General features: G+C 30.9%; 1 protein-coding gene across 1 annotated transcript in view; it reads right to left on the bottom strand.

The window, feature by feature from the left end:
• Nucleotides 1-2,345: 2,345 nt before the first annotated feature.
• The window catches only part of LOC134711277 (uncharacterized), a 35,642-nt gene continuing 14,890 nt past the window's right edge, over nt 2,346-23,097 (bottom strand). Inside the window, exons 10-18 of the mRNA XM_063571800.1 lie at nt 22,833-22,964; nt 20,899-21,015; nt 20,214-20,402; nt 19,602-19,664; nt 7,114-7,233; nt 6,806-6,880; nt 4,526-4,597; nt 4,043-4,186; nt 2,346-3,399 (exon numbers count right to left, since the gene is read on the bottom strand). Of these exons, the coding sequence (XP_063427870.1) occupies nt 3,361-3,399; nt 4,043-4,186; nt 4,526-4,597; nt 6,806-6,880; nt 7,114-7,233; nt 19,602-19,664; nt 20,214-20,402; nt 20,899-21,015; nt 22,833-22,964 (951 nt within the window). The 3' untranslated portion in view covers nt 2,346-3,360. The remainder of the gene's footprint in view (nt 3,400-4,042; nt 4,187-4,525; nt 4,598-6,805; nt 6,881-7,113; nt 7,234-19,601; nt 19,665-20,213; nt 20,403-20,898; nt 21,016-22,832; nt 22,965-23,097) is intronic.

Genomic DNA, 23,097 nt, shown 5'->3' with positions numbered 1-23,097 from the left:
TTCATAAAATCCCCCTTTTTTAAGTATAAAAATTCATTACTTAAGAAAACGTAAAATCTAAAATTTATAAAAATGGAAAGGGAGCTTATGTCAAAAGATATAAACAATCTATCAAAGTTGCATAAAATTTTGTGAAAGTGTTAGTTATTGTCCCAAAATTGGAAAATCACCCCTTTTTTAAGCATAAAAATTCATAACACGGAAATGTAAAATCTGAAATTTATAAAAATTGAAAGGGAGCTTACATCAATAGATATAAACAATTCACCAAAGTTTCATGGACATTGGTGAAAGCCTTTTTGAGTTATTGTCTGAAGTGTAAAAAATCCCCTTTTTTTTTATGAATAAAGCCCCATAAATCCAAAACTTAAAATCTGAAATTTATAAAAATTGAAAGGGAGCTTACATCAATAGATATTAACAATTCACCAAAGTTTCATGGACATTGGTGAAAGCCTTTTTGAGTTATTGTCCGAAGTGTTGAAAATCACCCCTTTTTTATGAATAAAGCCCCATAAATCCAAAACTTAAAATCTGAAATTAAAAAAAAACGAAAGGGAGCTTACGTCAAAAGATATAAACAATTCACTTAAGTTTCATGGAAATTGGTGAAAGTGTTTTTGTGTTATTGTCCGAAGTGTGGACGACGGACAGACAGATGGAAGGATGGACAATGGTATACCATAATACGTCCCGTCTAAAAGACAGGCGTATAAAAACTAGATGTGTCGTAAAAGACTATGTGTCGAAACCACACAAATGGCCCCACTCGCAATAACAGCTTAAAGGCATTTGTAAGAGTCAAAATTTTAGAATGAAAGTCTAAAAATGAGGCGAAGGAAGCCGTGTCTGTTGCTTCTTTAATTTTTAGTCCTGGGGAATATATATAAAATGGAACCCAATCAGTAAAGATAGTTAATGGAAAGAAATTCATCAATGTATCTGAATGTGAAATTAAACGAGTTAGGTTCTTTGATTTTCTTGTTTTTGACAAGTGTCTGAAGGAAGTTAGATTCATCATATGAAAACAAGAAGGATCAGGAAGAAAAGGTGCACAGTTTGTACCCAAAGGGATGCTATTTTTTGCTGAAAATGTATACCTCCAAATTCAACAAATATGTTGTAAATAAGAAACTCCAGCATACTGATCACTTGTTCTTCTGTTGTAACACATAACTATCATACATGTGTTAAAATGCTATCACTTTTCATTCTTTTTATGAGTGAAAAGTAAAACAACAAAAATACTGAACTTTAAGGAGACTTCTAAACGGAAACTCCCTAATCAAATGACAAAATCAAAAGCTCAAACACATCAAACGAATAGATAACAACCGTCAATTTCCTAACTTGATACAGGCATTTTCTTATGTAGAAAATGTTCGATTAAACCCGGTTTTATAACTATCTAAACCTCTCACCTGTATGACAATCACATACAATTCCATTATATTGACAACAAAGATATGCGATAGTCACATTTGAATTACTAAAGTCATACTGTAATAAGTAAAAACAGTTATGAAAGTTGGCTGCAACAGGTTGACTTGGATTTCACTGACCTTGATACATAACTGAACCAGTGGTCTGTATAAATAGGCCTTGTTAACTAAACTTATATTCAGAGGTTGACTGATTCTTGGTTTGTGATTTTAATGAAAGTCATACTATTCTATAATTTATATTTAGTTTTCATTCCAATAACAAAAACCCTTATCTGCAATTGTTTAACACATAGTAATAATGAAAGTGGATTAATTTCCAATGTGTACATTTCAATAGACTCATACTCTGAGTTTTCTAGTTTAAAAACTTGGTACAGCATGGTATAAAATATTGAAAAATATAAAACCTCCTGGACACATCTTAAATTTTTTATAGAGCTTGTTATGAGAGATTAATTTCTAAACAATTCAAATGGGAAAACCAACAGGTACAGGTCACAACACACCCTGTAACAGTGAGCCAAAACCTCACTTTATCAGTCGGCTGAAATTGACTCTGACGACAAAATATTAAACAGTTCACTGAAAATAGTTATAAAAAAACTTTTAAAAACAACAACCAATATCTCCTACGGATTACATGTGCATGACATTTGACAGGCACACATGTTTATTTGAACAAGCACTTCACAAAAAAGATTTAAAGGTAGACATGGTGAAGCAGTTACCCATACTTACAGAACATTGCTTAAATTGGGGAGTACAAAAATAGGTAAACCCAAACTCAGAAAACAAACACTTTTTAACAAAATTGTTTTTCAGCTGTGTTGTATAGTGCTGATTATCAAATGGCATATATAAGATACAAAAATAGTTACTAAATTTATTTGTACATATCACAGTGATGCCTACTGTACATATATATAAATTGTGTGTGGTGTGTAAAACAAGTGAAATAAAGTCATAAACAAAATATACAGTGTGTCAATATACACAAACAAAAGTGATATTTTAAAGTATGGCACTAACAAAAAAATCATAAACATTATTCCTAGCATTTCCTCTTTTTCCTCAATATATACTTATATGAGTGTGTAATTTCATAATTTTAAATATTTTTTCTATTTATTATTTTACTCTATCTTGACAAAACATCTCACTGATAACACATCTTCCCATATTTGCTCTATCTTAATACAATTTATAATCTGATTGCATTTTTTCTGTCACTCAAATAACTAATTAACAAACTGTGTTTTTTTATCTTGAATTTGTCTATATAACATATTAAACAGCCTGCATTTAAAAGCTCTTCCTCTCTCTATATCTGTTGCTACATATGTAAATCTGGAGTTCTTTCATATATCTACATAACATATTCTTCAGAATATAGAATCAATTGAAAATATCAATCGAAAAAGAACTATAAAGTTGGATAGGTGAAAAGATTGATTGTTTGTTGATTGCTTGCCTATCCAATGCCCAGTGGCAAGTGTTTCATGAATGATACCTGTACTCAGTAGAAAGGTTGATATAATCGGATCAGCTTTTCTCTGTCATTGTACTTTTCTGTCTAACAATTCATTTAATCTATTGAGTGTTTAATTAAGTAAATTCCTTGTTAATCATCTATTAACTCCTTTCCAAAATATTGAACAAGATTGGTATGATTGATGCCTCAAAATGTTGTGCTGAATTTATCTACCTATATAATGGAATAATACTTGTATTTTCTATATACATGAAGACTAGCAAAACACAAGACTAGTGAATGAATACTGTTTTCCCTATCAGGAATTTTCCCTATGTATAATATGTGTCTTTCTATCAGCACCAGGTGAAATGATGTGATTCTACAAGCACCATCACAGAACTTGATCAATGCTGTTTCAGTGGAGCATTTTAAAGATGTTGATCAGGTAAATATATGATGTTTCATGTGCTCTTCTGCTTCCTGAAAAAACAAAGTTACAAATTACTTTTTTTTGGAATGTTATTTAACCACATTCATAGGTAAGTCATTATGATTTCTAAAGAATAAAAATCAACTACAGTTGGTTTATATCAAATAAAGGATGAAACAAGAAAGTGTTTACAGTGCATGAACACCCCAATCACACGATTTTCTATGTTTAGTGGACCATGAAATTCGGTAAAACCTCTAATTTGGCATTACAATAAGAAAGATCATATCATAGGGAACATGCGTACTAAGTTTCAAGTTGATTGAACTTCAACTTCATCAAAAACTACCACAACCAAAAAATTTAATCTGAAGTGTGACATACAGACGAAAAACAAACCCAACTTGAAACAATAGTGTAACAGTAGATACATGCTTTCTAGTCCTTTATTTAGTAGATAGATATTTCCTTTTAATCTTTATAACATCTCAACATTTCATTTTCATATGCATAAATACATATGATCTCAATGACATTTTTAAAGTGCAATATTTATATGTAAAGATTTGGTAATTCAAATAATTAAGTAATTTATCTATCTTACCTGACATCCTCTCCATAAACAATGGAACAATCTAGTGTCAGGTGTCACATGATCAGATATCACATGACACAATAAATAAGGTATCTTACCTGAGGCCCCTCTTTTGTTGATAACCAATCTTTACAACCTCTCCATAAACAACGGAACATTTTAGTGTCAGGTGTCACATGGTCTGACATCACATGTGACAATAAATGAGGTTTTATTCCAAAAACATGACAACAGCCTTCAAACTGTAAAAAATATACCATACAATCACTAATAGCCTTTGTCACTTCAATAAAGAAAGGAATTAGGTTTTTATAAATCAAATTCACTTGAATAATAAGATGGTATAAAAGTTTATCTTTGGACATTAATTTAAATGTATGTACTATGGTTTCATATTTTTTTTCTTATGTATCAAATTTAATGACTGGAAAAAAGTTTCAAGGGTGCCTAATATCTTGTGATCATAATTTGCTTCACTACCTTATTTATCAAAACATAACTACTCATCAACAAATATAGAATTGCAAAACTTTATAAAGTTTTCTGTAATACATTTCAAATAAATGAATCTACTAAATTACCTGGCACATTGTCTCTTTATCTCTGTTGACAGGAATTACTTCTACAATTCCATTTCTGTTACCAGTTATAATCTAAAATAGATGATTTATGATCAACATACATTATGTTACACACAATGAATATATTCAACTAGGATAACACCTCCAAATGATAAGAAAACCCTCCATGCAACAGATCTGATGTTGTAAAGATGGTATAATAAAAATAACAAGAATGTGTCCAAAGTACATGGATGCCCCATCCGCACTATTATTTTCTACGTTCAGTGGACCGTGAAAATTGGAAAAAATCTAATTTGGCATTATATCTGAAAGATCATATCATAGGGAACATGTGTACTAAGTTCAAGTTGATTAAACTTCATCAGAAACTACCTCCACCAAAAATTTTAACCTGAAGCAGGACAGATGGACAGACGGACAACAAAAACAAACAGATGCACAGACCAGAAAAAATAATGCCCATAAATAGGTCATAATCAAAGTGATGGATATCACTCATGGAAAGATTAGAACAGTAGTTTGAATTATTTCATATTAAGGTATGGTGGGGAAAAATGAACATTTATAAAACACTATTGCTGAAAATTGCATTTACAGCTGGTCTTTAGAAGGCAACTTGCTTTTCTAGTATGAGGATAAAGGTGCTCAAATTAAATAATCTGGGTCTCTTAATTTGCACAATTTTATTTAAACTGCAGTTTATATCTAATCGAAATTATGTTGCCGGTTTCAAAAAAACAAAAAAATGCAAAAATTCTTCTAGTAAATGTTACCAAATATCCTTGTAAAACATAAATTTAGACCAACAGCTAAAAGCTTTAAAGTGCCAACAAAAATAATCTAAAAATGTTGTTTTGGGGCATTTTGTAAGTTGAAACAGAGGTTTTATGGCATTGAAAATTAAAAGTTTTAGAGTACCTTTCAAATTTTAATGTATTTTTCAACACAGGGCATTTTCAATTTTATTTTTCAATGTAAAGTAATTAAAAAACTAATGTTATTGAAATGTGGAATCTTTCTTAATTGCAAAAATATATATTAACTTCTAATAAAAATTCAAATGACTAAAATAGACATAATGATTGATGGGAAATAAGCTAATAAACAATGTTTTTTTATAATTAAAAGTTTATAAATTCTAAAACTGTTTCAAGCCAATTCCTGATAAAAAAAAAAGTAAACTAATCTAAATTGTTGATTAATTACAGATGATTATTGGAAATTTTTCAAAAGTAAATTATAGGCCATACTTGAATACCTTTTATATATTCATATTTATATTCATATTTCATTTTTTTAAGATCTTGCTAATCCATTAATCATTTATCTTTCAGATATAATTTACAGAATTACTTTATGTAATGTAGATCATAAGTAATTGGCAATAAATAAATCTATCATCCATATAAATATCCAACAAATAATACACACATTTGTGTAATCAATTATGAGGTCAATACTTGTGTATTAAGAATTAGATGCATATTGGAGTGGTCTGTACAATTATGTAAGACTGATGTAGATAGGTAATGTGGTCAATTTGATTGGCAGTTTAGGAGGTGGGGCATTGTAATTAGAAGTCCACCTTGTCTCTGATTGTTTAGTGATAATGACAGTTGTCAATCATACTAGTTGAATCAATACCCACTTACCTAATCAAAATGTTTTTTAAAAAAGCCTGCACATCAATACACATTAATGACATACATTCTTGAATGAACTGCTCCAATAATATACCCAGTTTTTTTCAGTTTATTTGTGTATTATGTGCACATACACAAGAACTATAGGGAACTATATTTTAGTGTGAATACATTTAGTAACAGTAGCTAACCTGTCCTGTTGTTAGGGAGGGTGGTGCCTAAATAAAGATTTAGAACAAGTTCTAATCTTTCCAAAAATGGGGCATAAAATCTTGATCATACATCCACCAGGTAAATACTTCAGCTGGTTATATGTCAGTCACCCAAGTTATCAGCTGCCCAGTAGCTAGTACTTCAGTACTTGAATGAGCATCACTGAAGGGGCATCAAATGTCAAAATGCCAATCTAGTGCAATAAAATTGGTGCTGTTCAAGTTATTTTACATCATTAAGTTTTTTTTCAAAATTCTATTAATCAAATGTCCTACATTTAATTATTAGGATAACCTACTATATATACTATACATATTAGTGTTATGTACTTACTTGTATGTAAATGTTAACAAACAAGAGCATTTATATCTTTGTATGACCTTTAAACACCTATATCTAATATAGTAAAATGAACTGGTACCTTATCATCTATAACTGTCATCTGTGTAACCAGTCCTCTATCTGCTCCATAATACAATGCTTTCAACTTGTGGTCCTGGAAACAGGATATGGAAAATACAGATAAGAATGAAAATATTGACATCAGACTTTGTTGCAACATAATCATATACAGTTTTAATTAAAATAAATGCTTTGCTTTTATTATGCTATCTAACTGACAAGGATGAAATACATTTTCTTTCCTGAAGAAATGACCATGGTGACCTAAAAATGAAAGCCAACTTAATGTTTCTTAAATGAAACCCTTAACAAGCATTTTAATATTACCTGTCTAGTATAACATCTGATAAATTTGTCAAATGATGCAGAGAATAAGAGATCTTCATACACACAAACAGTGGTGATGATACCTGCAGCCTGGGTATATGTCCAACTCATGTCTCCAGTCTAAAAATAGAAGTTTAATATTCAATGGCACAGTAAATAGACAAAAGACAAGATTACATATATACAATTAATTTCAGCAAAATATGAAAACAAAGATATAATTTTTTATTGTTGTTGAGCAATCTCATCTATTAATATACCTGTATCTTGGCATTGCACAAGGTCATGTTTTTTCTCTGGCTGTTAATGCCATCTTTACACTAAATCCATTGTATGTTAATGTGTACGGATTGATTGTTTAGTCTCAGAGGCATGATTTTTTTATTAGTTGTTAGTGGCTTTGAACTAGCTGTCAGATAACTTCGAGTACTCACAGATCTGTTCATTGTGTCTTTTTGTGTCGGGATGTATAAGTACCTGGCCATGTCCACTTATATTTTTTGTCTATCTGATGAGTTAAGCCTTTTTCAACAGATTTTTATAGTTGGTTCTTATGTTGTACTGTTATACCACTGTCCCAGGTTAGGGGAGGGTTGGGATCCCTCTAACATGTTTAACCTCGCCACATTATTTATGTATGCGCCTGTCCCAAGGCAGGAGCCTGTAATTCAGTGGTTGTCGTTTGTTTATGTGTTACATATTTGTTTTTCTTTCATTTTTTTACATAAATAAGTCGGTTAGTTTTCTCGTTTGAATTGTTTTACATTTTCTTATCACAGCCTTTTATAGCTGACTATGTGGTATGGGCTTTGCTCATTGTTGAAGGCTGTATAGTGACCTATAGTTGTTAATGTTTGTGTCATTTTGGTCTTTTGTGGATAGTTGTCTCATTGGCAATCATACCGCATCTTCTTTTTACAAATCTCCTTTTATCTATACTGAGAAATGAAATCAAATAGCTGATGTCAATTGAGCTAATATGACAACCTAAAACCTAAAAAAATATAGTAGCTTGGTCACCTACAATGCCTTAAAATATACCTCTGAAAACTAACTTTATGTAAAAATATTCAGTTGTTTAAGTCCCTTTCCTGTCTTATATATTTTAAATACACAACTAAAAACTATCATTTTGTAAAAAAGTCAGTTTTTTATTCACCCTACCTGCCATGAAAATTTTGGACAAAGAAACAGATAGATAACTTTCATGTAAGCTAGAATGCACATGTTGTTGCACTAAGTCCATGCCTCTAGTAATTGAAAGTATCAGAATATAGGAAATAAGAGCAAGTTGTTTCCAAAAGTGTTTACACATTACTTCCAAGCTGCTGGCTAGATATAAATTTATTTGAAGTACTTCTCTAATTATTTGAAAACAAGGAATTATTAAAATCTGGAATAATTTGGAATTCTGGAAAATTGATTAGAATTTTTGTTGAAAACTAACCCAACTAAATAGGATTAGCCATGTGTGCATGGCTAAGGGTAAGGGTGTTAGTTAGTTCATACTGAAATGATAGTGAAAGAAAAATTAACCTTAGCCTATTTAGTTGGGTTAGTTTTCATCAAAAATTTCTTATCAATTTTCCAGAATTAAAAATTATTCCAGATTCAAATAATTCCTTATCTGAAGTACTTCTCTAACAAGTGACAATTTTTTTAGTTAAAAAAAATGGTAAAACGAGGTGAATGCAAAAAAGCTCCCACTCATAGTGTGAAAACAGGGGCAGATCCAGTCATTTGTAAAAAAAAAAGTGGGTTCCTAACCCAAGACAAAGGGGGGTTCCAACTACACATCCCCATTCAAATGCATTGATTGTCCCAAAAAAGGGGGTTACAACCCCCAGACCACCACCCCGCCCCAACCCCCTGGATCCGACACTGGAAAATATAAAATATTTGTTTTCCTAGTCGCCCTCAGCTGCTCGTAAAATTTACTTTATGTTAAGAAAAATGAGTTTCATAGTCACCCTACTCTCCCTATCTTGAAATTTTACAATACATGGAAAACTAACCTCATGTAAAGATATAATTTTTCCCCAAGGGCTATTTCTTTTTTCAGAAAAACACAACAACAAGAGTGTGCACACTGAAATGTCTCACCTTCTACTAATCATTGATATTATGTTGATAGTCCTAAGTATATAGCTTTATTAGAACTGTCACAAAAACTTAACATTAACAAAGATAACTAAATAAAGAACCAATGAACCATGAGAATGAGGTCATGGTCAGATGAATCATACCAAGCAGACATATACAATGTACAGCTAACAATACTTCCATACAACAATTATAGTTGACCTATTACTTATAGTTTAAGAAAAATAGACCAAAACACAAGAACTTAACACTGTTCAATGAACCGTAAAAATGAGTTCATGGTCAAATAAAACCTGCACCACTGACATATAGATCATAAAATATTTCTATACACCAAATATAGTTGACCTATGGCTTATAGTATTAGATAAAGAGACCAAAACTCAAAAACTTAACTTTGACCACTGAACCATGAAAACGAGGTCAAGGACACATGACACCTGCGCGCTAGACATGTACACCTTACAATCATTCCATACAACAAATATAGTAGACCTATTGCATAAAGTATGAGAAAAACAGACCAAAACACAAAAACTTCTGAACCATGAAAATGAGGTCCAGGTCAGAAGACACCTGCCAGTTGGACATGTACACCTTACAGTCCTTCCATACATTGAATATACTAGCCCTACTGCTTATAGTATCTGAGATATGGACTAGACCACAAAAACTTAACCTTGTTCACTGATCCATGAAATGAGGTCGGGTCAAGTGAAAACTGTCTGACGGGCATGAGGACCTTGCAAGCTACGCACATACCAAATATAATTATCCTATTACTTATAATAAGAGAGAATTCAACATTACAAAAAAATCTGAATTTTTTTTCAAGTGGTCACTGAACCATGAAAATGAGGTCAAGGACATTGGAAATGTGACTGACGGAAACTTCATAACATGAGGCATCTATATACAAAGTATGAAGCATACAGGTCTTCCACCTTCTAAAATATAAAGCTTGTAAGAAGTTAGCTAACGTCGCCGCTGCCGGATCACTATCCCTATGTCGAGATTTGTGCAACAAAAGTTGTAGGCTCGACAAAAACTACTTCAATTTGAAAATACTTTTAAAATTTGATGGTTATCATCAGAAATAGTATTTTAAATAGGTCAGTTAGTCTGTTTTTATTATCTTAATTTTGTCAAATGTAAACTTTTACAATCAAGAAGTTTCAAGTACATTGTATTATCAAATTAAAAGTATTGCAATACTGCACACTTTATCCTTATGAATAAGTTCAAAGTATTAAGATAATGCATCATGTCTGTACATATTTGAACAAAATGATTACTTGGACAAAGTACAGGAATTATCTGTACAAAGTCTACTTAATGTATTTAAGTTCACATTCATAAATTATAAGCATGAAAACAGTTATATAAGAGTGAAAACATGGCTTATTCTGGAACAGTTAAAACTTTGCAAGATGTTCTTCTCTGTGGATTATGTGAAACAGATACAAATATAAAAGTGAAATGTATGGACTGTGATCTATATATGTGTCAGAAATGTAGCGATAAGGTACATGGCAAGTTCAAGAATGCTGATCTCCATGACATTGTTGCTTTAGAGAATATTCATTCTCATATTCATGAGGAGGATAGAAAGTGTGAATTTAAACCTGTCAAATGTAAAGATCATAGACAACAAATATGCTGCATGTACTGTATAACGTGTGGGTTGCTGGTTTGTCCAATGTGCATTGCGAAAACACACCAACAACATCTGTTTGAAGAAATACAAACAATATGTCAACAGAAAATGGAAGAAACAAAAAAAATTCTTGCTGGTGCTCGTTTAACAATATTTAACCTAAAACAAAATTTATATCTAATGGCACATATTGAGAAATCAAAGTCTTATGAGACAGGACAAAAGATTTTGGAGGAAGAAAAACATGCTAAGAAGGTTCAGTTACAGTGTATAAAGTTAAATCAAGAACTTGAGGAAGAAACCAAAAGACATGCAATGCTGTTAAAGGAGAAAGAGTCCGAAATCTTAGAAAATGAAAGAGATATCAAAATTGCCCTAGAAAAAGTGGAAAAAATACACACATCACGAAACACATCAGAGTTTCTTGAGGCTACAAGTAAGCTGCAAAAACAATTAAGGTCATATGAGCAGTCAGCAAATCAAAAACCATTCAATGTCAAAATACTACAGTATGTTCCCAATTATAAAATTCAGTCAAAATCAAAATCAATTGAGTTAGAAATTCAATTTGAAATAAAAGAAAAATATAAAATAGATATGTCACAAACTATCAGTCTCTCAGCTCACAAGAATGGCCACATTTGGTTAACAGATGGAGATAAAATGCAACAATTTCTAGTGAAAGAAGGAACCACAGACATAACACTGCTTAAAAAAAAAATTCCAATAATTCAAACAAGATTTTTAGATTGGGACATTCTCTGTACAACTTCTAGGCATCCAGCAATCCTTCACTTAAACTATAAAGGTGAAATAAGAACTTTCAAAGATCTTTCCCCATCTGTACCATTTTCTATTGATGTTTCTAACAATGAAATTATAGTAGGAATGGTATTAGGATCTGTAAAAGATAAAGCAGACTTACCATTCATAATAAGATTGGGATTTGATGGGGAAATTATACAAGTCTACAAAAATCATGGAAGACAATATGTTAAACGAGATATTGTGCGATGCTGTACAACCATTCATGATGGAGCTATCTGCTATATTGATAGTTGTTTCATTAAAACTGGCAATCGTATTGGAAATGTAGTATTTATGAGTAGGGAGGGAAGGATTGAATGGAATTATGAAGGAAATCCCTTTCTCAATTCAAAAGACATTCCTTTTAGGCCTCTTGAAGTCTTGAGTACAAAGAACAATAACTTTGTTGTTTCTGAATGTGATCATCCTACTTTCCATATCATCACACAGCTGGGAGAATTATTGACAATTGTAAATTTATCATTAGTAGGACTAACAGACCTAGGGCCTTCTACAATTGATATACATGGGAACTTATGGACAATAAGCCATGTTAAAGGAAAGAAAGAACTATTTCTATGCAATGTGGAATTTTCAGGATTCTAAAATTGTTACCAATAAGCTATAGAGTAGTCTAGAGTACCATTATATTCAGCAAAATTATCATGCTTCAAATATTAAGACCTGTCTTCAAAGAGGGAGCATAGACAAAAAACATGAAGTAAAATATCAAGTTAAAACTTTATTCATGATTAAATTCATAAAATGGTGGATTAGCAATGCATGGAAACAATAAAGAAACCTGCCAAACTTTATTTTATGAACAAGATATATATCCGATAAAATCAAATAAGATATTGGAAATCAGACACAGAAGAAGTTAACTTTATAGCAGTTTTAATGCATCTTACATTGCATACGTTTGACATTTTCAATAATTTAGTCATCAATACAAATTTATAGTCTTAAGACGTCTTTGATTCCATACATGTAGTTTTAAATATAACCTTGTACCGATTATACTATTTGTGTCATGATAAAGATATCAAAATTAGTGACATTGTACAAAATATATAGTTTAACTCCAGGATAAATTGGCAATTTGCTATTTTAAAAGTATTCTTTAGTGGTCAAGATGGACTAGCAAGGTCAGCTGAGAGACTTTAATTATTTGAAAAGACTAATAATTCACATTTTATCAGTACAACAATGTTATATAGTTCAAACACAGAAAAAACCTGATGGTTTTAATGGTATTATTGTTTCTAAAGTTGTATACTATTGAAGTTATCGCTTCATCAGTAATCAATTCAAATTCATAGTTTGATGTTTTTCTTTTCTCTATACATGCTGTTTATTGTAAAACTACTTAAAATGACATAATTATGATTTTGTCATCTTACTTTTATATATAAAGTTACAAAAATAATGTTATATATGTATAGATTGTGGTATATATGAGCAGTTTATTTCCATATAAGATTAACTTTTCAAAATTTTCAAATTTAAGGCTTGTTAAGCATTTTTCATAATTTTTTTTATTGGAAAAACTGAAAGGAGTATAACGCAGGAAAAGAGTTAATTTTTGTCTTATTTTTAAATCAAACTTTTTTTTTGGTTGATCTTATTTTTGTAATTAATGTATAGATTGTTCAATCTCAGTTCTTCATTGGTTAAAACTTAATTTTGCACTAGACTTCTTTTTATACAACGCCTTTGTTTTTAGATGCCAAAAAAAGTGGTGAAAGACATCAAAATTTCATTTAACAATCTTGTTAAAATTATTTATCCTGATTATCATATTTATTTTACTTTACTGATTTTTTATCAATGTACACATGTATATTTAAACTTGACTGATAACTATAGCTGTCATAATATAGAACATATGAGTTATCAATAATTGACATAATCATCAGTAGACCAGCGGTAGAATCCAAAAATATTTTTTTTAATGCACCCACCGAACACACGGCTAAATTATATATCATTGAAAAGATAAAATTGTTAACTTTAATATTAATGATGCCGTAAGCATGAGAAGAGGTCGGAATTTTGCATAATTGAGGTCAAAGGTCAACAATTGAATATTACAAAATTTTGTCTTTACTGTCTATTTTGGGCTAAACTTAGGAACATAAAACATATTAAACAATCAGGGGACAACATTTCATTCAACATATATGGAAACTGTTGTGAATACCATTTTGTTTTCCAAACACGTCATTTTCAACGTTAAAATTGACGTTTTTCGTTATATAATGCATTTTGTTTATTTATGACTTCATTTAGTTTCCATACAAGGATGACCTTGAACTTTGGTAATATTTTTTTTTCCATAAAAATGAAGTTTGAAGACGACTTGCTACTATACAAAAGTTTAAAGTCAGGTAAAATTGGGATAAAAGTTAATTTCATTGATTTCAGTTTCAATGGTCATGATGGTTATTTTCGTAAATTTTTTACATTTTTTTTTCAGATAAAAGCTGCCATTAATATTTTTGTTGTAAAATCAAAATGTATTCATATAAGGTTTATAAAATATGTTAGCATCAAATCAATGTTTTTTGACGTTTTTTAACATTCGGAAAACCCGATCGTCCTTTCTTAATAAACGGAAATAGCTTCAGTGTCAAAGTTAACTAAACGTATATTAAATCAACAGAAAAAGTGGACAAAAACTAAAAGCAAAACAAGTGTATGTATGAATTAGCATTATTAAGACGTGAATAGGTCAGGTAAACAAGCATCATCATCATCATCATCATCATCATCATCATCATCATCATCATCTATATCTGCCAGGTGTGTATTGATGTTTTTACAAATGTCTGAGTCTTGACATTGACAAAGTTCAGTACAGGACAAATTCTGTTCAAAACACACACAACTTTTACTGCAAACTGATTTTCCTTTGCACGTGCACACCAAATCTTGAAGGAAGTCAGATGACATTTGACCGTCAAACAAGACAGGTTCGAATTCAAGACCACACTTTCCTTCTTTCCAACCAACTGTAGAGGCGATCCAATAGTAGACTTGGCGATATGTGCAGTCATCCAGATTTGTCAGCATTCAATGCATGCAGAATAATACGTCTATCTGCATCTTCTTGTGTACTTGACAATTCACTGCACTTGAACTTCTTTAGATGCGTGCATCCCAGTGGAAATGTTTATGAGAGGAACTGGATGTAAGGTAACATCAAAAGGATCTGTCATTTTGTTGATGATTTGATCTATCAAATCACTAACCTGTTGGTTATCTCGTGTCATTGCTGCTGCATGGTTTTATTTCTTCGTGAGATAAATCACTCTCTATGGACAAGCCACCTCTATCACGCATTTCTGAACTGAAATGACCGAGAACATGTCTCGTTAATGTCCATCTAATCAAAGAAGATTTTTTGCGGGTTAATCTAACAATCCCCCAATGCCCTTCAGAGTCTTTTATAATGTTTTTTTTTCGGTTGCCATGTCACTCCAAATACCGTTAAAAGTTCCATTTTTTTGGTGAATTGCAACTTCACCAGAATCAAATGATGATTGGAATTTATGAGGGATATCAATCATATCAAGAATATAAACCTGGATCAATCTGGAGTAATTTGTTCTGTTGGTTATGAAGAAGTATGGCAGCATATCAGTAGTAGTATGTAAATGCAATGACCACAAACCTTCCCGTTCTGCACGAATGTTTTGGAGCATTACTTCAATAGCGTTCAGGAACATATCCCAGTACTTAAATGTCGGGGACTGGAGCTATTCCCAGATATTGGCAGCTGTGTGTAAAATCTGTTTTTCACTTGTTATATTTTTGGAACTTCCAATTTCCAAATCTAACTGTGCTATTTTGAGTTCAGATTTTAGATGACTTGCAGCTTTGATTGCGTCACCGATAGATGTAGAGCTGCTGAACATGATATTTGATTTACCCTGGCCTTGTTGTGGTAGTATGATAATTGCATCGCCGTAATAATTAATTAACCTATTTTGCAATTTTTATGTTGTGTATTTGGCAGCATAGTCCTGTGGAAGCAAGTAACGAAATTTCTGAAGCAAGGTGGACATCATAAAAGCCTTATGCTTTACCATCAGGTCTGAATTAATTTCTGATACCAGCTTCACAAATGCAGTATCGTGGTAAGAAGATTCTGCTTTTACTTTTTGGGGTATTTTCAGTAGATATTAAGTTATACAGGCCGAATGATAAAGGGCATTTTCAGTAAAATTTTCATGTAAAACTGTTGACTCATTTTCATGATCCGAATTATTTCTAGCTGCCTCAAGTATGTTCTTAATTCTTTCTTCTGATTCCACTTTGTGCAATTTAGCATCTTTTTTGTAAGTTTTGTTCTTACAAAAAAATACAGGAATACCACTCTGATCGAGTTGTGATTCTAGATGTGCTTGCAGCAGGTGAAAAAAATGCTAGCACCATCTATAACAAGATAGATTCTGCTTACTGGTGTAAGATTTACAACAAGATCTATGGTATTTAACATCAATATTTTCCGAAAAAAAAATGATTAAAAGAAGACAACTCCAATCTTCAAATATATATCTCATCTTTCCGTAGTTTAGTAGCTTCAATGAAACTAACTTTGCCTTTGTCAGTGAAAATATATAATTTTTCCGGGCTTTTAATCTGATAAATAATGCATTCCAGCCAATCTAAGGAAGACTTCCCTCTCTTGGCACTAGTTGGGGTAACTTTTAAAGGACTACCGAACTGTGACATTGTCTGGAAAATTTTCACAACAGATCCGGAATATTTTTTAAGCGATTACTTAACACAATGTAAACAATGATAAAAAAAATCAATATATTACCACTCTGGGTATTCAAAATAACAAAAAAAAACAATGAAATCAACAACAAAGCAAATATAAAACTAGTGTAAAAAACAAATATTAACCCTAAAACTGATATTAATTGAACAAATTCAATGTGAAATGCTAATCGACATTTGGCTTGTACAGTGATAGAACTGAACGGAGTGAGGATTAAACAAAAATAAACGTCCCGAACAGTAATTCCGGAATTATATAAATTGTGTAACAGATTGATGTGTTCTTTTCAAATCAAAAATTTATTGTAAATCGAATAAGAAATGTTTTAAACGAAAGTTGTTTTGTATAAAGTATATATCGAAGTGTATATTTATGCCAAATAAACACAAATAAAGTGTTTTATAATTATCCTGTTATTAACGGAAACTGGTAAAAATCGTGTTAACCACAACTACTGAAGTAAAACAGTTTTTAAAATGTTGATGGTAAATATTTTTAAAACAATTATTGACTAGTTTTATCGTCAGTTATATATTCTTACATTATCAAATTAAAAAAATTGCCGTAATATTGTGATTCGTAATAATAATTAACATTTAAGTATATCAGTGTATTTTTTTTATACACTACATAACGCTCTAAAAAGCCATTTATACGGAAATTCGACCATACGATTTTCTTACGGCAAGTTTAAAATATAAGTTTAACATGTATTCTTTCATTTAAAAAGAAATCCAGGTGTGTGTTCTTTGGGTGCATTAAACTCCTTAACTAAGCGTCTTTTCAGATTTCGCCGCTGCACTACAGGTATTTACACTTTAGATACTTTGATTTGTCTCTTCATTTTTTAGATTTAAACATCAGTAAACTGCTGTCGCCTAAATTTACCCTCATAACATAATTTACCCTCATTACTTAATTCACCCTAATTAAAAAATTTACTCTCATTACATATTTTACCTTCATTACTTAATTTACCCTCTTTACTTTGTTTACTCTCATTACATAATTTACCCTCAATACTTGATTTACCTACATTACTTGATTTACCCTCATTACATAATTTACCCTCATTACTTAATTTCACCTCATTACATAATTTACCCTCATTACATAATTTACCCTCATTACTTAATTTACTCTCATAGCATAATTTACCTTCATTACTTAATTTACCCTCATTACTTTATTTACTCTCATTACTTCATTTACCCTTATTTCTGCATTTCTAATCTTATAACACATGTTTTATTACATATTGTATTTTGTCTAGTTTTTGCATAGTTATTATCATAAATAATTATCCTAATCATTGTACTGATTTTCCCCATAATGGGTCCTCTATTTTAAATACATATTATCTGACATCATATTATCTAATACACCCTATATATCAGAGAATTTATGTGAAATGATTCAAGAATAAAATTTTAATTAGAAATAAAAATTATTAATTAATTTCTTAAACATTTTACCCCATAGAATACATTTTCCTTTGGAGTTTGCTGTGTGTTTTCTTATTACAATTTAAAAACCTTTCTAGCTACTAGAAATATTTTACAAAATAGTGTATTATTTCTTCATGCTTTACTTTTTTGTGAGTCAAGCTGGCAATCCTTATATATGTCAACACATCCCAAGAGTAAGATACATTGTTTATTCAAATGGTATTTAAAAACACAACAAATATCAAGAGTGTCAAAATCTTAAAAACATGAAAAAGGATTTGGAGACACAGTTTTATGTATATGAACTTAACCATTCCTGAGGTTGACAAAATGCGAGTTTGAAAAAATATGGTAAAATTGCCAAAGTGACAACTCCAGAGACCAAATGACATTGAAGTTAACAACTATAGGTCACTGTATGACCTTCAAGTATGAGCAAAATCCATACAGCATAGTAAGCTATAAAAGAACCCAAAAAGACAAATGTAAAATATTCAAACATGAAAACTAACAGTCTGATTTATGTTAAAAAGAATGACCAAATACAAGTATGATATGCATCAAGAAATGAAACCCATGCCAATTCCTAAACATTTGGTTAGGACCATAAACTTCAGAAATCAATCCCAACCTAAACAGAAAGCTTTCTGTCAAACAATCTCAAAAGAGTTGTATATGCAAGTTGTCATTGTAACAATACTAAATAAATGAAGAATGTGTCTATGGGCTGCAGATGCCCAGCTTGTGTTATGCATGAGTCAACTTCCACATAAAGATGCAGGATTCATGTAGACCTTTTTGTGATTTTAAGGTGGTACCTTACACTACAGGGAGATAACTCTGTAAAATCAGCAGAACGTTTAAATGGTGTAGTGTTCATAAGGGAATATTAAGCTTCTCAATGATCGAAATAAGTGTTTGTCAATCTGCTATATAACCAGTGTAATTTTTCTGATAAAACGGTTGGTTCAAATTTTTTGAAATTTTTATATTTTTGTCAAAGGGTCAAAGTAAATACTTTGTCAAAATTTTAAGAAAATTAAACGAGCCAAATTAATTTAAGTTAAAGTGTTGTTCCTTAACATTTGGTTGAGTCAAACTACAGTTAAATGTCAGTTATTTTCAATCTTTGAGTTTGACTGTCCCTCTGGTATCTTTTTTCCCTGTTTTAAAGAACAGAAACAAATAAATCAGCAAATTTTATGTTTATAAAGGGGCATAACTCATGAACAGTCAAAGTGACGCTACCCAATGATCTGTGTTTTGAGAAAATGAGCATTGAATATAAGTTTTATACCATTTGGTTGAATCAAACTAAAGTTAGAGGTGGGAACACAGTTTTTAGGAAGTTTGGGACAAATATGACTAAATGTCACCTCTTCTAAGGATCAAATTCCAATTTCTCATATAAAAATACTCAAATCAAACGTTAACACAAGGTAGTCAATAGAATATGATTACAAATAAGCCCATTCAGTGAAAAGGATTTCTCATAAACTTTCTCTGAGTACTGACTTGTTCAAGTCATTACCATATCCCATTGATAATTATAAATGGTGACAATAAACAATAAAATGCTCCGACTTCATTAAGAAAGCAAATGCAATGAACTGCTATCTCTCAAGCATATATTAACACTAATACCACAAGTATGCTTCTATTAAAGTATATACAACGTTACCTGTAAATTATGTTCCATGACTGTTTTATCTCCTGATCCACTGAACACAATACTGCCATCAACCTATCAAATATTAAATATACAGGTGTAAAAACCAACAACCTGAATGAGGTAATCATGTGCAGAGTCTTTTAAAGTGTGTAAGCTATATACGGTAAGTCATTATTCAAAGTATGGAATTCAAGTTTAATGTTCATGTATACCCTTACCAATGGCTGACCGGTAAGTTACTGTAAATTTGGAAATTATTGCATGCATTTATTAATCCAATTTTGTCATTTTAAAATGCGATTTAAATTTTTGCAAAATTGAGAAAAATCCTGTTTAAGTAATATAAAATATTACAAAAAGTGAGTTTGAATTGTTGCACTTATAACCCTGTGGCATTTCTCGCAATAATCAAAACACCACAATAATTCCTGAATTGACAGTAAACTTGAACTACCAATATTTTGTAAATGTAATTGTAAATACCCATGCCATCACACACCACCTTTGTGACATGCCCTTTTTTTAACCGATATGAAAAAGTATACACACACATACCTTTAAACTTTAAGATATTTTAATAACACTATTTTAATACCAACACCCTACACTGGCATGACTTACCTGTAAAGAGAATACAGTTTTCGTATGACCTTCCAGAATACGTATCAACAGTCCAGATGTGGCACTCAGAACAAATACAGTGGAATCATATGCTGCCACAAGAATAACTTTCTGGGCCCCTTCTGTTGCTGAGGATATACAACTGATTGGTCGATCGGAACAAACATATGCATCTATATTCCTATCAGTCTAAAATATACAAATACATTTTGCAAATATATATTGAATGTCAAAAGAAAATTTTTCTAGACCAAAATTTTAAATTAAAGACAGTACTGAGCACGCAAGTTTTATTCATTGAACCATAGTTGGTCAGAAGACATCATATATCAATAACAATATAACTTGGTTCAAACAACTTTTTATCCGATAATACATTAAATTTCTAATTAAAGTTGCATGGTTGGATGTTTTTAAAATGAAAGTCTTTTCTAGCACCCATACTGTTTTTGAATAGCTCGTTATTGTTCCATTTCATCAACCTTAAGGATAGATAAAGACTGTGTTGTGAAAGAAACAATGGGTTTACCTTTATGAAGGTACATTCTAGATCTAGTGATAAAAGCTTGTCTTCCATAACAATTTTTAATGTTTAAATGAAATATAATCAGATAGTAAGGCATAAAGTTAATCCTTATAAGTATGGTCATGTGACTGGTGACATCTAAATATTTGATTAACTCACCTTTGTACTCCACACCAATATAGATCCAGTATATGTACCAATAAATAACTTCCCCCAGTTATGATGAAAACACTGTAACTTTTCCTCCAAATTTTCTGTCCTAAACAACTGTCCAGTCTACAAAAAAGCATTAAATTGTCAAATATTAACTAATATCAAGGAATAATTTAATTTTAGATGTAACACGTCTTCTGATTGGCTGACGTTATTTTGTTAACAGCCCATAGACATAATCTAGTCATGTGATCTTGACGTCATCAACATTTTTTCATGGTTTTCTACGGTTTACAATGGAATTTAGAACTAAATTGTTAGAAATGACTGTAATACTTTTTCTGTCTATTCAAAATAACATAAAAAATGTGGTGCACACTGTTAAATAACCTGCTATGTGCGTTATTCAGTGTGCACCAAATTTTTTATGTTATTTTGAATAGACAGAAAAAAATATTACAGTCATTCCTTAAATATGAAAATAATCTATTTATTCTGGATAAAGGAAAATGTTAATGGATACAATCAAATACTTTATAGGAATGCTGTAGAAAAAAATTGAAATATTTAATCAACATGTGAACAGAGTACCGCACAAGGCATTTGTCCAAGACGTCAAGCAAAGTGTAATGGCTGATGAAAGAATCCGTTATTGGTTAAATCTGCCATCAAATCAAGATGATAAAGAACAGATGTGAACTGTTGACTATATAAAAAAGAAGATGTGGTATGATTGACAATGAAACAACTATCCACAAAAGACCAAAAAGACACAAACATTAACAACTATAGGTCACCATACGGCCTTCATCAATGAGCAAAGCCCATACCGCATAGTCAGCTATAAAAGCCTTTTTTTATACGGACTGTGAATCATTATTTAAAAGTGTTAAAGTGTCAAATTTTAATACCACTATACAGAGACAGTAAATATTTTCTATACATAGAGACTTTAATTTTAAAGCGTAAATATTTTTAATTTGAAATTTGAGATTGTATTGTATATAGATTTTTTACTTTTTGCTGCACCCAGAATGTTGTAAATACGGCGGGAACACAACGCGGGAAAGTCACTAATGTTTTATAATTGTAACGTCAAGACTTTGTGACATGTCACTTGTATACTTCGGCTTATATAGATCTATTACACATATTAGAACATGCAACGTTTTCTTACTTAAGGTGGTATGGGAGTCTAAAATAAAAATGATAGAATTTGTTCATACTTTGTCAAAATGTAGTATCTATTGATACATGATCAAAAATATTATGAAAATGATAGGTCACCGTGCATTTTCTCAAGCTACAGGTTGTGACAAAATGGCAAATTTTGTATGGATTATACAGGAAAAAACACCATTTTGTGAATAGAAACAAAACAAAATGATAGAATTGTAAAATAAATTAGGAAAAGATTGCTTTCAGACAATGCTTTGAGAATATCAAAAGAAAAGGTAGGGTCACCGTACGTTTTTTATGGCTATAAGACAAAATAGGAAAATTTCATGTAGAGTCCTTCAGAAAATGCACTGTTATAGAGTTACCTCCCCTTAAAATGCCAATTTGAAAATATTCAAAAACAACCAAAATTAATCTACACTTGTAAAAATATTAATATTTTTAAGTTATATTCTTATAAATTGGTTCTTTTAAATGAAAATTCACATTAAATTTCTGCATTCCTGCATCAAATTTTGCTAACTTGATAGAAAATATGGACCTTAGATTCTCTGTTTTTTACAATCCAAGATGGCGAATATAGACTCCACAACTAATACATGTAACAAGTTCATAAAAAATAAAGGCATATCATCAAATCATTTAATTTTTTTAAATTACATGATTAAAACAAGCAAAATGATTCAAACTAAAAAGCTTAAAACATTCGTTTCTTCTTATCAAACTTAACTTTTTTTAAAAGTTAATATATAAAAACTTACATTAGCATTGAATCCTAATAAATGTTGTGAGGGGCCTCCTGTGTATAGTCGAAGGGAATCATTATTTCTCAGGACAAACATACAACTGATCTGATGTGGAGAGCAGTCAAATGCATGTAGTAATTCACCGGTCTGAAATATAAAAGATACGATACTGCAAAACAACTTATTTTTGCGGATAGTTTATTTCACGTTTCACCCTTTCTTGACCACTTCTCAATTTTCTGCTTTACTTGATGAAGTTTAATAAGAAAAAATCCAATTT

The sequence above is a fragment of the Mytilus trossulus genome, chromosome 3 (genome assembly GCF_036588685.1).
Source record: "Mytilus trossulus isolate FHL-02 chromosome 3, PNRI_Mtr1.1.1.hap1, whole genome shotgun sequence".
In the NCBI taxonomy this organism is placed as follows: domain Eukaryota; kingdom Metazoa; phylum Mollusca; class Bivalvia; order Mytilida; family Mytilidae; genus Mytilus; species Mytilus trossulus.
Note: the sequence above shows the minus strand (reverse complement) of the source record. Positions and strands in the feature narration are given on the sequence as shown.